Below are 15,973 nucleotides of genomic sequence, written 5' to 3' on the forward strand. Positions count from 1 at the left end.
AAGGTAACTCTAAAGCCAGTTAACATGTACCTTCTTTTCTAACTCTTCTAGGCTGTGCGCACTTTTGAGATGAGAAACAGAAAAAATGTCATTTGGGACATCTCTCTGTTCTGTATTTCAGACATCTCTTCCAAAGGGTTCACTTTGGAATGTTTAACTACCTCATTTGTCTTTTGTTTCAGTAGCATCACCGGGCTTTGGTACCATCTTTATCACTGGCTACGCTGCCCCAAAGTGTACAGCCTCTTCTGAGAGACTTGATAATTTGTTTTGTAGTAGAACCCTTCTGTAGTCAGGGCAAACACCTTAATTTAGCCTGTCCAGAGTTTATTCAGAAACAATACTAATAGTCACAGTACTCGTACCTCCCGATGATCTCTTAACCCAAAAGATCGCCAAGTGCTTTATTTTTCCTGTGAGCCACTTCCCTGCTGTTTGACACGCGGGACTGCTGGAGGAAGTCAGCAGCAAATAAAGCCTTTTCGGAACATGTCAGGATGAAGCCAGATGTGAGAGTTTGATTGCACAGAGAGAATGTCAGGATGCAGAATATTATTTCATAATCTGGAAATTGTCAGGATGGTGGGTGGGACCTATATACCAAATAGAACAAATACCATTGAGGCATTTCTTTGACTGCAAATCACCACGAACTTCACTTGCTCTCTCATGTAAAAATGCACTATTTGAATCTGGTGCTGTGATCCTATGTAAATAAATTAAGGCAAGAAAATATAACCGTTGCTAGTTTAGTCCTGTATTGTAAAATAGCTCAACAATAGGATGCACTGTGAGACTGAAGATCAGAAAGCATGGAAACATGTTTCCAGTCCTTTTCCTGTTTTCTAACGTCCTCTCTCATGCCTCCATCAGTTAATTGTCCATGATGTGTGTATGTGGAATTTTGCAGTGCTTGGCAGTGGCACAAGATTATTCTTGAAAACGTAAGGAGATTTTCTACTGCTCATCTGGGGGAATTGGTGACAGATACCCATCGTGTTTGTCCACTGGGTCTAGCGTCTCTTCCGTAGGCCATGTGGAGCCTCTGTGGTATCCAGTCACATTCATATTACAGCCACATAATACTGCATCAGTGACCGGATTTATTTTCATTGGAAACTGCTGGGTTAGATGAATGATACGTTTTGTTAAGGGTTGTCAGTGGAGATTTGTTCACGCCACTCTCAGAACTTTACCTGGAGCTGAGAGCATTTTGTGACTTTCACATTGAATAAGAAAGGGCTCTTTTATCCTGATCCATTCAAAAGAGAAGCTTTTATTTTTGTTTTTCCTTTTCTGTTTTCCTTTGGTGACAAATGGGAAAGAACTATTTGGAGATGGCTATCGTATATTTGTCTAGTTCTGCTTGGCAGTAACAGATGGGCTTCAAGAGGCTAGCTGGAGAAAATAAAATTGCATTTGCTAGCAGGCAAGATCTGAAGCCTTGAAAATCATGGATTGTTTGCAAATCCCTAAACTCTTATTAGTGTTTATAGGGAATAAATCGCCCCAGATATTTCTCAGGTGGAGAACATGGGGTGCTTTTCTTCTTGACCTGCTTCTCCTGTAGTTGCCAGCCCTCCCTAGAGTGACTGGAGGAGATGGCAGTTTCTGGAGAGGCTGATCAAAGCAGGCCAGATGTGCATCCTCATTTCACTCTTGTCCCCAGGGTGGTGTTGAGATGCTTTTTGCTGGAGCTTCCATTTCTGATTGTATGTATGTTTATATGTGTTCATGACCCACACGTGAAGTGTGAATGGCCACGCATGGCCATGCCTTAGAGAAGCGTTTCTGTGCCAGTAATGGGCCACTTTGCACACATCCAAGTACTCAAAAGTGCAAAGAATGAATCTCAGTCAGTGCAATCAGTTACAGACAGTATCCTCGTGGTGTCTGGTTCAGATGGCACACCTGGCCTCCTTTGCACGCTGCAGATCTGATTTCAGCAACCTGGCCCAGCCCAGTTCTCTTAATTCAGTGTCTTGTAGCATACGTATCCCTCCATTCACCATCAGCTGGTGGCACAGTGTTGGGGCGATAAGAACGGTGCTGCCACTTGGGACGTAATTTATTAGTATGCAAACACCTATTTTGGGTAATGTTAAAACATTAAATAAAATGTGTAAAGGCTGATCATTGCGGTACTCCCTTCCTTTTTGATGCATTTTTATACCCTATGTTTTGTGTTTGGGTTGCTATAACACATAGATCTGTATTTGCAGTTCCACGGGACAGTGCAAAGATGAATTTCTGGGAAATGTTTTCAAGTATTATTTGATGTATTGCAAGTCCTTTGTATTGCACCTGCCATTGAAAAACTGATGTTACAATGAATGTACATTTTAAACAAGCTGCTAACCATGTAACCTGGGGATTGGAAGCAATCCCCGTTTTACATTCACTTGCATGTCTTTTAGTGTTTGAAAAGAAAATTACTTTATGTTTGGAGGTTTTATTTTTTCATATGCAAGTCGGTTACCTCATCTAGTGCACTTGCCTCATAAGAATCCCCAGGGCTTCCTCCAACAACTCCAACAAGTTTCTCAGTTTAATTATGAGTGCAATTAATTGATCTGGCAACCTGAAACACAGTAATGGCAAATTTCCTCTGAACAAGTCAAATAAGGAGGATTTCCATGGGATTCTTGCCCCTTCAGCTCGGTCCTTCCTAAAAAAAAAGCCAGATCAGGTTCTTATTCGGCACTGCTGACTCCTGGTTATTTTTATGACTAAGGAAGATGTTTAGCTTTCAGAATCTCCTTCTTCTTTCTTGCTGCTATTAAGTTGCCTTTACTATTAGGGACTAGAACAATTTTTGGATTATCATTTCCTTCCACTTTGCTCGCCATTTCCTCAGTCTCTTATGAGTGATAAAAATTATGTGGTTCCTGTGTCTGCTCAGACAGGGAGCTCTGCATTGAACTCTTGCTGGAGACACTGGCAGTGCAGAGGTGGGATGCTAAGTGGCAGGCATACCACCTTTACAGAGCTATTGCTTCCATCCAAGATGCTAGGAAGACTGGCACAAACCTAGCAACATACGAAAGCACAAATAGGGAGGAGCAGAGCTCCTATCCAGCATAGGACTGGACTGTCCTATTCACCTTGATGAAAAAAAAAAAAAAAAAAAAAAGAAGAAGAGAAAGGCCGTGGAGTATATGATAGTAAGATGCTGGAAAGAACATCTCTCTGACATTCATGGTGCTGATTCTTGGAACGCAGAGATCCTGCAAGGAAGCATGGCAGCTCTAAAACTCCTGCTACTTTTACCTCGTCTGATGCTGATTTGAAGAAGGAGCTGCTTCAGAAACACAGATTCTAGTTTTTTTTCACTCACTGTTTCAATCCTGCCAGATCTCCCAGTCCCAAACAAGCTTAGTCTATGTTGGCAGAGGATAATGTCACTTCCAGGATATGCTAAGGTCCTGATAGTATCCAAATCAAAGCTGTTACAGGGAAGACCAGACTACAGCTCTTGCTGTCTGTGTGCCATCTGCATCTCTCAGGACTAAGGCCTCTTCCCATTCCCAATGGAACAATTAACATCATGTTGAGAACTTGATTTCTGCTTCTTGGACTTTCCAGCTCCCATGAAGAATCTCAGGGACCAGCATATCCTTCCTTTGCATTACCTTGTGTCATCTGTTAGACTTCTGTTGCTGCTAAGCAGGAAAGAGTCCAAACCATATTTAACTAACTTCTGTTCAAGTAGGAGGTGAATGTGAGTATCTGTAGTCATTTCTACTGAGAGAAGACAAAAACTGTAGGTAACGGGTTGTGCTTCCTGTGTTTCATTGAGAAACTTCATCTGCTGGGACTTGAATTTGCGTGAAGAAGTGGATCTCAGGAAAGTCCCCTTCAAGCAGGTCTCCGGCATTAGGAGGCGCAGCAGAAGGGCTTCCTCAAGTTGCCAGAAGTCCTCATCGATTGCTAGGGACAGAAGGTTTGAAGAAGTGGAAGTTCGTCTCAGGGGGAGGGCAGCAGGGAGATGGAGGGAAGCATCCTGTTGTAGCTTTAAAGGCGGTACTGAGTAGGGATCCATTTGGAAGGACATAGTTGACTAAAGGGATCCAAAGTTTGTTTTCCTTGAGTCTTTTTATTCTTCCTGTATCTAATCCCCTTAGAGCCTAAGGTCAACCCCTTTTTGTACTGCAATAACACTGTAATATATGCTTGCACTAATTCTTCTGGCACACCAAGCATGCAAGACCGATTTAAAGCTTTTTTCAGAAGAAAAACACTGTACTATTGTGTATATAGAAATACTGAGAGGGAATTTAAATTCTGTCTCCTGTGTAAAAGCATGCATTGAATACCTGTATGTAGACCATGCTGTAAATGCTGCAGAGTACTGTAAAATCCTACACTTGAAACCACAATGAACAGGCAATGTCATCGAAAACAAACAAAACAGAAGCTGTGCAATGGATTTTGTGCCTTTTTTAAATCCATGTATGTTAATCCAGACAATCGGAAAAAAGAAAGGAAAAAAAAAAAAAAGCTTGTATACTACCAAAACCTTATTAAAGAATCAAAGGCAGCACCTTGGTGATGGCTGGGTTTTTTGTTTGCTTCCTTGCTTTGTTTTTCTACTCCCTTTGCTTTCCAGCTCTGGGAAGATGTCCCCTACTCATCCTTGGGTACATGGGAGCACCAAGCAGGGAGATGAAGGAGCTCTGGTAGAGCAGTGAGAGTTTAGTTATCGTTTACTGATACGATCACTGAAAACTTGCAGTTAAGACGGATCTGGGAATAGAAACAAAGTTCCATGACTGTTGGAGATGTGTTTCATATACTTTGGGAAGGCCACATTGTGAGTCCAATTTACATAAATTTACACTAGTACCAATTTCACTGACTTGAACCCAGCAGCAGGTTACAACTAGCCCCAACTTATGTAAGTTTTTAGAGCTCTGCCTTGGTGGTTACGAGCATCCAAACTAAATAAACTTAAGCTAGCACAATTCAACACCTATGAACACAGCAGAAACAGTTTATCACATTTTTCTTGATTTCTTTCACTGGGCATTGTCCTCTGGCTGGCAGCATGGTGTGCACAGGGTGGGTGGATGGCTGCCTCCCATCAGACGTTTGACTAGGTGTTTAAGAATGTCTGGTAAACTTCCAGCCCCTCCACCCACCAAAACAGAAGGGAGTTGGATGCAAAATTGTGGCTGTCCTGCAAGTATTGTACTCCTTTCTGGGCTGGTCAGTGGATCTGACCATGCTTGCCTTTCATCATGACTCCTATTTGAAAGGAGTCTGTGCTGCAGAGCAGCGTGTGGTTCAACCTCAATTGCTGTTGGTCTGTCTGTGATCAGGTTGGAAGAGGAGACATGGCAATAGACTCTGTCTGCTTTGGTGTGAAGTGCACAGTTACTAATTCCGTGTTTTTCTGAAAGTGGCTGGAGAGTGAGGCTGCAGGCAGTAGGTGCATGCAAAGGCTCTGGTACCTGTGGAAATGGTGATGGAAACTTTCCCCCTTGCAGGAGAAGCACAAGACCCCAACTCCTCAAAGGCAGAGAGCAGTTTGTGCAGGCAGGTGATGGTCTGGGAGGAAGAGCTAGGATGAGGCTGTGGTCTCTGACTTACAGGGTTGTACAGTGTGCAAGTCCCCTTTTTCCTCTGGGAGTTGTATGGAGGGTCAGGACTCTTCTGCGTCTGCTCTCGCAGGATCCAAAGCCCATCTGCTCCATGATGAACGCCTTAAAGTGTGTTTTGATTTGCCTCCGTAAGGCTGTTGGTATGTGGCAGATGTGCACATCTGTCAAACACTGCAGAAGGATGTGCTGGTGCCACAGTGATAACCACGGTGTGAGACAGTTTAGAGCATGGTCTGAAACAGAACGTTAGCTAGAAGAGACACGGTGTTTCCTGGTTTTATGTTAGGCAGATATTGTGATTTTTGCCTGTACCTGGTGGGGTTTGAGTTGGTTTGTTGTTCACAAATTATTACATTTAAAATGTTTAAAACCAAGAGATAGGAGAGGAAAAAAAATCTCAGATTCTATGGTCTGAGGAAAAATTGTTTAGGCTCACATGGGAAACTATTCCCTTTCCCCCACGTCAGCACAGTGCTGCTCGGGAGAGCAGGCTTCTCTGGTGGACACTGGGCCCGCTCTGTGCCATGCCACAGGCTGCTCTGCTGCGGGGGCATAGGCACAAGCAAGCTATAGGGTCTCTTCTCCATGCTCTCGTGAGTCATGAGATCACCAGAAAGCCATACAGTCCGAGCAGGTACTGTCCTCACTCATCATTGCTGTAGGGACCTGGGCGGAGCGTGCGTGACTTGGCATGGGGCAGGACAAACATGAGCACGTTAACAAGCTGGATGCCAGTACTGCTCAACCCACAGTGCGAGTCTGCTCCTTGGCGCTGTCTGAGAAGAACATGTCTGGCTACATTCCTGGTTACAAGTGGACCTGGGAACTTCAAATGCATGGTCGTAAACTTGCTGTAGCAAAGTGGAGACTACACCTTTGCTGATTTTTGCAGTATTTGCAGCATCACTGAGGTGTAGGAACATTACGGCTGCCCGTATTAGTGATATAAGTCTCCTCTGAGGATGTCCCAGTGCCAGTGATCCTGCTAATTTGAAACCCCACCAGTTTACAGTAAAGACAAACCCCTAGACTCCACTTAGCTGTGCATGAGCACAGGTGCAGAGATGGACTTGAAGGGGCTGGTCTCTGCCTCTGCCAAATATGAGCAGGTAGATCTTTTTCTGTCCTGACTCTCCTTTGTCTCTGTATTCTAACTCTGGCCTCTGTGCAAAGCAGGAATATGTATTGCCTTCTAGATATGTATTGTTACCCAAAGTTGTTACTAGCCAAATTAAATTTAAATGAAGCCAGGTTTTATGGAGAGAGAGAGTGTGAAAGAGGTGAGATGTGCGGAATTTGTGGGCGCACACTCAGGCACATAAACTGCTGTACATATTCCTGGACAGTTGACTGACAAGTCAAAAGAGAGTCAGAAGTAAAGACCAAGCAGGTGGGAAAAAATGGTTCGCTGTCCAAGGACAGGCAATGTGTCTTCTGAGAAAGTGACAAACAGGCAGAGATCAGAGCTTGCTCACTCTTCGTAGCTTTTTAAAATGGGGTGGCTCCCTCAGCTCATGGCATAGTGGAGTGAGCCTAGCAGAGGGCCACCAAGATGATTAGGAACTAGAAACGTATGGCATGAGGAGAGGCCAAGAGAGCTGGGTTTGTTCCACCTTAAAAAGAGAAGGGATTGGGGTGGGATCTTATTTCTTCCTTGAAGACCTGATGAGAGGATGATGCCCAACTCTTCTCAGAGGTGCACAGTGAAAGGATGAGATGTAATGGACACAAGCAACATGAAATGAAAATTAGATATAGATATAAAGAAAAACTTTTTCACCGTGAAGAACCTCAAACACTAGGACAGGGTCCCAGATACATTGTGGGATCTCCATCCTTGGAGATACTCAAAACTCAACTGGACAGAGCCTGGAGCAGCCAGCTCTAGGTTGGTCCTGCTTTGAGGGGTGGTGGGAGCAGAGTCCTCCAGAGATTCCTTACGCCTTTGTTATTCTACAATTTTAAGATACAGGCTAAGCCTCTCCACTCCTGATCTTCTGGCATCTTCCCACAGTTCCTCTCCGTTGATACAGCAGAGCAGAAAAGTATTTCTCCAGCCTTTGGTGAATAGTCCTAGAGCAGCTGAGTGTGCTAGTAGTACAAAAGACACATGATGACTGTCAAGAGCAGACACAAGCTTCTCTAGTGAGGGGTTCAAACTGAGAACACCTTGTCCATCAGGGTGTCCGCTTGCAGCTAGCTGCTGATCACATTAACTCAACGGTGAAGACAGTCTCAGACTTTGATGCCCTAGGACAGTCTTCCTTGTTAACAGCTTCAGGTGATGATAGTCATGAAGTTAAGAAAATATGTGTTAAAATAATGCTTGACCCAAGAGACATTTCAATGAAGTTTCTTTTAGTTGGATTTGTAGGTAACTTCTGTCCTCCATATTTTTTGGCATATTTATGCTCTTCGGAATTTCTCCGTGGTGCATTTACAGTGGCAAAACAACCACAGTCTCAGGCTGCTTTAAGGAATGCCTTCTGGCAATTTTGGGGTACTGCATGCAACAGGATAAGCAGTCGCAAGTCTCCCAAAGGTAGGTGGAAGCCAAGCAATCACTGTTGTGCTTAAAGCACAGTGTCCATGCAGGGAAATAGAAAATACATGGGGAAAATGGAATGACAGACAGAAAGGCAGTCCATTTGCTAAATACCACAAGGAATTTGTGCAGCCAGTACATGGAGATTAGAAAGGTATCTACAGCACGACTCAAGGACAGCGAAAGGGGACCAGAGAAGAAGAAGGGAAGAACCATTATTTTTATTACAGCAACATCGGGCTGTCCAGCTCTGTGTCATACCTTATTGCTTGGTGCAAACTCATCTCAGAAGAACGTTTGATGTCTTGCAAGGGAAAGGGCTATAGAGGAAAGAGGGGCTGCTAGTGGGACAGACTGCAAGGCACGGAAACCATATCTCTGGCCTATATATAGGATGTGCACTGCAGGACTGGATTCAGCTCTTCTTGACTGGAAAGCAGATCAGATGACACAAGCTCTAAGAGCTGAGAGGAGATTTTAAGGTTTATAAGCAAAGAGAAACCAGCGATCTTTCAACTGTACCATCAACCACAGCATCTGAAAAATGAGGTGAAGTAGAGCAACAGGTAAACTGTTACTGGGGAGGGGATACTCCTTCCAGTGGGAAGCTCAGCACAAGGCAAGGTGTTGATCAGGGCTTTTTTATCAGATCCCAGTCCCGCTGGGGAAGCACATCTGTTTGATCAGGACTCCAGGGATAGCACTGCAGGTGTATTTGTTGGGAAAACCAAATCCAGCCAATAGGCAGAGTCCAATCTGAGGCTGCTGAATGGACTAATTGCCAAGGAACACCTGAGGGAGGAAGCCAAGTAGGTAATTTCTTCTGCAAAGGATGGCAAGTCCCTCTTACCTGTCCAAGTTCCACATCTGTCATCCTGATACAAAAGGTAGAGTGGGTCAGTGAAAGACCAAATCAGGCTAATACAGGGCCATCTTCAGGGCCAGGCTTCAGCTTCAATGAAGGAAGAGAAGCAGCTTTGGACTCCAGAGTCATTGCCAAAACCAGCCTGTGTTTTCATTTAAAAGACATAAAAAGAAAAATTAAGTGGATAACCACTTAATCACCATGCTTAACAGCTTGATGCTGCCCACCAATCTATTTGAAATGTCCCTGTTACACATGAGCACAAAGATCTTAAGTTTTTCAGGCATACTGGTAAGGCCGTCGCTCTGCACAGAAAAACATGCAGATTTTCAGTGCAATTGGAAATTATGTCATTGGATTGGAAAGCTACTGAAAAGCTACTGAGGGCTTTTTCCCCCCTCGCAGGGACAAAAAAAATCCGTTCCCATAGCCAGGTGAACGTACTAGCTGTTGGCATCTCTGCAGCCCACATAGTTAAATAAGTGCTTGTTTAGACGTGTAGCCTAAATATCCTCTGATACTGTCAAATGCCGCTTGAAAACACGGATGTTTGGAGCCCTTCGGTTCATGATTAGGACTTTTCAAGGGTAACATGTGATGCATTATTGACTCGTTGAATTTATGGAGAGGCTTTCTTTTTCCAGCCCTCTTAATAGAAGGATGTCCTAAAGGGTTTTTTTAGAGTCCGTTTTGCAGAGTGGTGCTGCTGTGGTTTTCATTTACAACCAATTGTTAATTAGGCCAAATTTTCATGGGCTTTTCCTATTCATTTTGCCCTTTTTTGCTTGTTTGGTCAAGTGTGTTGAATGTGTGTGTGAGCTGCTGCTTGTCTTTTAGTATTATTTGCAGTCATTTCACAGCCTACTCCTGGTGATTTACAGGCAGTCTCTCCACCAAAGACTGCTGCTCAAAAAACACTAGCTCCACCAACTCTGTCCTGTCCTCCCGTTGCTTTTGATGGTTGGACACCCCAGAATCTGGTATGTCAGCTTTCATGACTTACTTGCTGATGATTTTAGTGAAAGCAGAAGCATGTAGAAGACAGAATTAAGAGTTGCTGGAGGAACATGGGAGCAGAAAGAAGGGATGAATAGCACAGCAGGGGAACGCAGGAGCGCTCCAAAGGCTATTGCACCAGAGACAATGGTGGATGGTACTGGAAAGTGATCAGGAAATTTATCTAGCCCAGAGGGGCCCCTTGAGTTCACTGTGGCCTGGGCTTAAAAGAGAGTTGCTGAATGGTTCCAGTAAAGAAGGAGTGAATGTGTAAATGTATGAATACTGAAATAAATATGTAATACTTAACAAGATTGGGAAACATGAAAAAATCCTGAGGAGTTGTTTGCAAACAGCTCTTTTAGGGTAAAGACTGCTAACAAACGAACTTCTTCGTCACATTTTTTTGCCTTCATTGTTAAGTATCTGTGAATCTCTCCTTTCTACAGTTTGTACGAATCGAATGGTTGAGTGATCACTGCTCAGGTGTGTATCTTGGAAGCGTGATGGACTACATGCTTTCCACTGATGCTTCCCACTGCTGTTGAGCTTGATTTCTTCTCTGTCAATGCTATGTCTGAACACTGACCCTTTTCTTTTGTCACATCTGTCTTCTTGCAGGCATATTTGCTGAAGTCATTTGAAATGAATGGTCTGCCCAAGGCGGTGCCTTTAAGTTTGCCTTACCAAGACTTCAGAAAAGATCTGTCACACTACTGGGAAAAGCCTAAGGTATCCCAGCGGATAAAGAAAGTTGATTTCTCAAATATTGTCTTGACTGCTCCTTGCAAACCTCTGGAACCTTATCTGGAAATTAATGGAAAAGAGGAGGAGGAAGAAGAAGACAAGGAAGAAGATGAGGAGGAGGAGGAAAATGAGGAGGAGGAGGCAGAGGAGGAAGGGGATGAAATTGACATGCATAGTGGTTCCAGCAGTGACCTGAGTCAAAAAAGCACAGAGCGCAGTCAGGAGTGTGCACCATCCACACTCCTGGCTGATGACCAGAAGGGATCCAAGGGTCGAGCGTCCACTGCTGATGGGGACCTGGAGTTGGAGGAAGGCTCAAAAACACTAGTGCTGTTTTCACCAGGTGATCTGAAAAAGTCTCCAGTGACCACGGACTTGGTTCCAGAAGTCGATCTGGGCACTCTTGCTGCACTGACACCTCAGAGTGAGCGGCCACAGCCTATGGGTAGCCAGTTGGATGTATCTGAGCCAGGGACCCTGTCCTCAGTCCTTAAATCTGAACCAAAGCCTCCCGTGGCAGTGGCTACAGCTTCCTCCCCCTTTACCAAAGTTGAGCGCACATTTGTTCATATTGCTGAGAAGACCCACTTAAATGTCATGTCTTCCAGCGGCCAGCTGATGAGACATGAGGAATATTGCCCTCCAGGCCAGTTTGAGGAGGTCATTATCGAAGAAGAGCTGGAGGACAACCTGGCGCTGATAGAGAACGGAAGCATACATTCGGGGCTAGAGGGGGCAGAGACGGAGAGCTGCGCACTTTCGGCTAATCACATCGAAACCCCCTCAGAAACGGTGGGGGAGCAGCTGGCCCTTCCCAATGGTGTTGCGAAGCCTCCTGAGGACAAGCTGGAGCTCTCCGGCAAAGCGGCACTCTCGCTGGATTTGGAAGAGCCTGGCAAGGTGGTTACAAGGGAGCCTGATCGTGAGAAGACAGCCTTGGTGGCAGAACACCTTAAGCGAGCAGAGATGCTCCTTGACACACCACAGCAGGGCCTCAGGAGACCTCTGGGCTCCAGGTACAGGAGTCGGATACCCATTTTGTTTTCTGAAGAGGACACTGGCTCAGACCTTTCAACTTCGCTCTCGGCCAAAGAGAGGCTTTATAAGAGGGCAAAGCAGCCTGACTTGGCTCGCCTGGTGATGGAGAAGAGGCAGAGCCGCCTCCTTTGGCTGGCCTCAGGGGCCTCTTCCTCGGCATCCTCCAGCGACGAGAGGCAGCGAGCCTCCGAAACCCTGTCGGCCACCGGGTCTGAGGAAGACACCCACGACTCTGATGACTCCATCCCGAGGAGGGCAGGGAAGGAGAAGGCTGCTCTCCTGAGGAAAGAAGAGAGACCCGTAAGCACAAAAAGCAGAATTCCTCGGCCCATCACGCCAGTGAAAACACCACTGGACGTGGTGAAGTCCGAGAGCTCCGTGGCCATTGTGATGGCAGCACTATGTAGCTCCCCACAGGATGCAGCCGTTGCCTCCAGGTAAGACCAAAACAGTAAGCGATGCAAAACATTGGACTTATTAAGAAGGTGCAGCCAGCACTTTGCTCACCTCCCACTGCTTTACCTTTCACTTGGCTTGAATGCGTGGTCCATCCCTGTTTCCGACAGACATTTCAGCTCACCAGGGTGTGAAATTCCCACCTCTCTGTCTTCTTTGGCTCAATCTGGCCAAAGGGCCAAGACCTTCTTCACTTGCCCTGGCTTTGAGGCCTTCTCGCCTTCCACAACCTCTTCCATTTGGTCTGATCATGCTAATAGCAGATCCCTCCAGTGCTGAGCTCTCAGTTCCGCGGCACGCTCTGCGTGGCCGTAACTCTGCAAGGAGACCTGGCCTGGCTGCTGCCATCAGAGCTGCAAGGGCTGCGAGGCTGCCGGTTTGATTGCCTCAGAAGATGGCCGGCATGCAAAGAGCTGGAGAGAGGGAAGTGCATACAGGCTTTGGAGTGACCTGGAACAGCATGGGCCACCTCCACCTGGTCTGAATTCCCTGCACACCCCTGTGCCTTGATTTTTTTTGGAGATATCTGACTCTCTAGCAAATAAGCACAGAGATGTAAGTGGAGGTAAACCTTCTGAATTCACAGTGTTTGGCTTTTCTGCCTGGCTTTGGGGCTGGAGGTCCAGCCCAGGAGCAGAGCTGCTGCTGTGGCTCTGCCACAGGTCCAGCAAATTCTGCTCTTTCAGAGATGTGGAGTGAAAGGAGGGAATCCCTGTGGGTTGGTTTATCTTCCAGCACAGTTACTGTCAAAGGCCATCTGGTACAATCCAGCTCATGTCCACATTCCCAGATTGTATCTCCTGCCTTCAAAGAGGTTGCTGCATCCATGCTGCATATTAAGGAGAGTCCCACATAGGTGCTATCGGCCAAACCATGCCTGCTCGTTGTCCCATAGGGTGCTGGAGGACCAAGGCAAGCACTTACTAGTTAACAGTATTGAGTGTTACAGGATGGTGTTCAAACCAGTGACCCATCTTGTTCACAACATAGCTCCTGTTATCCTGGTGCTGGAGACTCCTTGTAATTCCCCAGTAACATTAATGCCAAACCTGCCAGGAGCCCAGAGCCCCTTGCAGAAATTCCCCTTCATCCTCCCTCTTCTCTTCCCCTGCAGGCTTCAGGCACAGAGACCAGCTGGAAGTGTCCCAAACGAGTGCCGAACAACGCAGATACAAAGTCGACTTCCTCCTTCGCCAAGCTCCACTTCTCTTCCTCCACGGAGCAGCTCACGGAGATCCAGCTGTGCATCCCCTCGGAGCCCTGTCCTTACTTCAAGAAACCCCAGTGCTTCCCCCAGAAGCCAGCTGCCTCCTCGGAGGGAAAGTCCTTCTCCCTGCCGACAGCGTAAGCCAGGGACTGCTCTTCAGCGAGTTTCTCCTTCCCCCCGACCTCAGCTCCCAGCTCAGGCCCTGGGGCCAGCAGGAGATTCCCTGCCTTCTCCTGGTGTGGCCAAAAAACGACAAAGAGGAAAAACCCAGACTCAGAGTCCAGCAACCAAAGGAAAGCAGGTGTCCCTGGAAAATAAAGCAGCTGCCAGATAATGATCTTCTGCCAGCCCAACAGACTGGGTAACTTCTGCATATAGTATACACTTGAGATGCTGCAGCACAGCTTTCCATGCTGGACCCACGAGTGTATAGCAGTAGCTGCACTTCAATGCTTCACTCACTCTCACCCCACACCGTCGTGATCCGCTCCCACGGGCCTGAGAGCCTCTGAGCCACGGAGCCTTCTTCAAGGGAGACATCCAGCCCGCAGCTCACGCTTGCTAGCGTACAGCACCAAGCAGCGACCCAGGCAGCCTGCCTAGTGCCTGGCCCTCCTCCCTCGCCAGGCATTCCCCTCTCTCTGTTAGCAATACCAGTCGCCAACACTGACCCTGGCTTTGGAAAGAGGAGCAGAGGTGACGAGAGCAAGACCTGCTGGAGAGGAAGGCTCCTGTCCTGCAGACAGCTCCCTCCTCTCTCCTTGCTGGGAAAACACCAGCCTTGGCCGCCACCATCTACCTGAGTGTTGGCTCGTGGCATTACTGCCACCTGTGTTAGCAAGGGATTGTCACCAGCTCAGCCAAGAGGGATGGATGTGTCCTATTCGTGTGCTGAGATAAGAGCAGGGGCAGGGTGGAGGGGGCTCTTCTCTCATTTCTAGAGATGCTTCTGCAGGTGGGAATGGGAGACAGGCAGGTCTTGCTGGATGCTTCTGCCTGCTCCAGTATGTCCCACAGAGGAGGCTGTCTGGCATTGTTGCTCAGCGACACTGCTACTGTTTCAGCAGATGCCTGTATGGTGGGTATTTAGATGGAAGTAGGGAAGTATTGGCAGCTTGCTGGGAAATCACAAGCGCTTTCTAATTGATCTAGAAGGGAACACACTGCAGCCACTTCTGTCTCAAATACCAAACTGTGATACGCGGAGACCGCATCTCCCGACATGGGTGATTCCTCTTGACCTGAGTGTGGTTGGTGCCACAGGCCTGTAGTCCACCAAACACAGCTCCATCCTGAAGATGTGAATAGTCACTGGATGCCTTTAGCTTGGGTGCCCCTTGCACCTAAATTCCTTGTGCTTTATTGTGACGCTCTTGGTGTTTGTGAATTTTGGCACTGTGGTTGAAAGTTCCCTATATGGCAGGGTGGGAAATTATTATCCTGTAGTAAGTGTACTCAAAAGCTGCTGCTTTGCAAGGAGAGGTTTGCTGGCATGCCGTAGGTACCTTGTGCATTTCTAGCTGAGAGTACAGTGGGCTGAGTTGTGGAGGTCGCGTTTATGTCGTGCTCTTTCTTGGTGCTCAGCTCTTCCACACATTGCTTGAGAACTAACAATGTGAACATAAAAGCAAGGGCTGTGCTCTTCAAGTAATATTATCAGAGCAGAAGCTTTGCACTCAGCTAGAACTAAATCAACCAACTTTTTAGCCCCCAGACTAATTAGGAAGGTTTGACAATGAAAGCCAGGACTGACACCTGTCTGAGCTTGATGAGATCTTGAAGTAGTCACAAAATTTTCCCTGCACCCCACAGAGGGAAACGCTCCAGACTCAAATACTTGGGGCTTCACACCATTATCATGCCTAAAAAAGGCTTTGGATGAGGCAGGACAGAAATGCGGCTGCTCTGTACACCCACTCCCGCAGCTGCAACCAGCTGCAAATATTTACTATTTGCAGACAACAAAGCTTGATAGAGGAACCTGGACAGTAATAACCTTGATTCATTTGGACATAGATAACAAATAGTCACACTGGCAACCGTCAAGTCTGAGGAATCCTGAAGTTGTTCACATCTACAGGAACTGTTCTGGAAAGGAGCATGAGAGCTGTAACGGGATGGCTGGGAGAACAGGGTACTCCTTGGACATCTGAACAGGGAAGTGTCTAGAAATAGATGAAAGGAATTACCTCTTTGTATGACAGTCTCAGTGTTGCCAATGCTAAGAATTTATTTAATCGTCTAGCTCAAAGTGTTTGCTGTTTTCATTGGCATTGTTCACTCTGGCAGAGTAAGAAGCACAGCTTCTAGTCTAAAAACATGTCCTCATCTTTGCAGAGAAGCATTGGGAACTCCAAGCTCTGGTTGTGGTTTGATGGACTGAGCTGATGTTGCCACCAAAGCAGTGGTCCCTCCAAGTTCCAGCTGCTTTGTTGCACTCTCACACCCCTTACGCTGGGCCAGCTGTTTGGTGAAGTGGCTGGAAATGCTGATCTAGCATGACACTGAGCGCTCTA

General features: G+C 46.6%; 1 protein-coding gene across 2 annotated transcripts in view; it reads left to right on the forward strand.

Moving 5' to 3' along the window:
• TTBK1 (tau tubulin kinase 1) overlaps positions 1-13,823 on the forward strand; it is a 111,342-nt gene extending 97,519 nt beyond the window's left edge. For both annotated transcript variants that reach the window (XM_086631791.1, XM_086631790.1), the window contains 2 exons: positions 10,631-12,231; positions 13,365-13,823. In XM_086631791.1, the coding sequence (XP_086487917.1) occupies positions 10,631-12,231; positions 13,365-13,791 (2,028 nt within the window). In that variant the 3' untranslated portion in view covers positions 13,792-13,823. The remainder of the gene's footprint in view (positions 1-10,630; positions 12,232-13,364) is intronic.
• The last annotated feature ends 2,150 nt before the right edge of the window (positions 13,824-15,973 follow it).

The sequence above is a fragment of the Tauraco erythrolophus genome, chromosome 2 (assembly GCF_009769465.1).
Source record: "Tauraco erythrolophus isolate bTauEry1 chromosome 2, bTauEry1.pri, whole genome shotgun sequence".
NCBI classification, from domain to species: Eukaryota; Metazoa; Chordata; class Aves; order Musophagiformes; family Musophagidae; genus Tauraco; species Tauraco erythrolophus.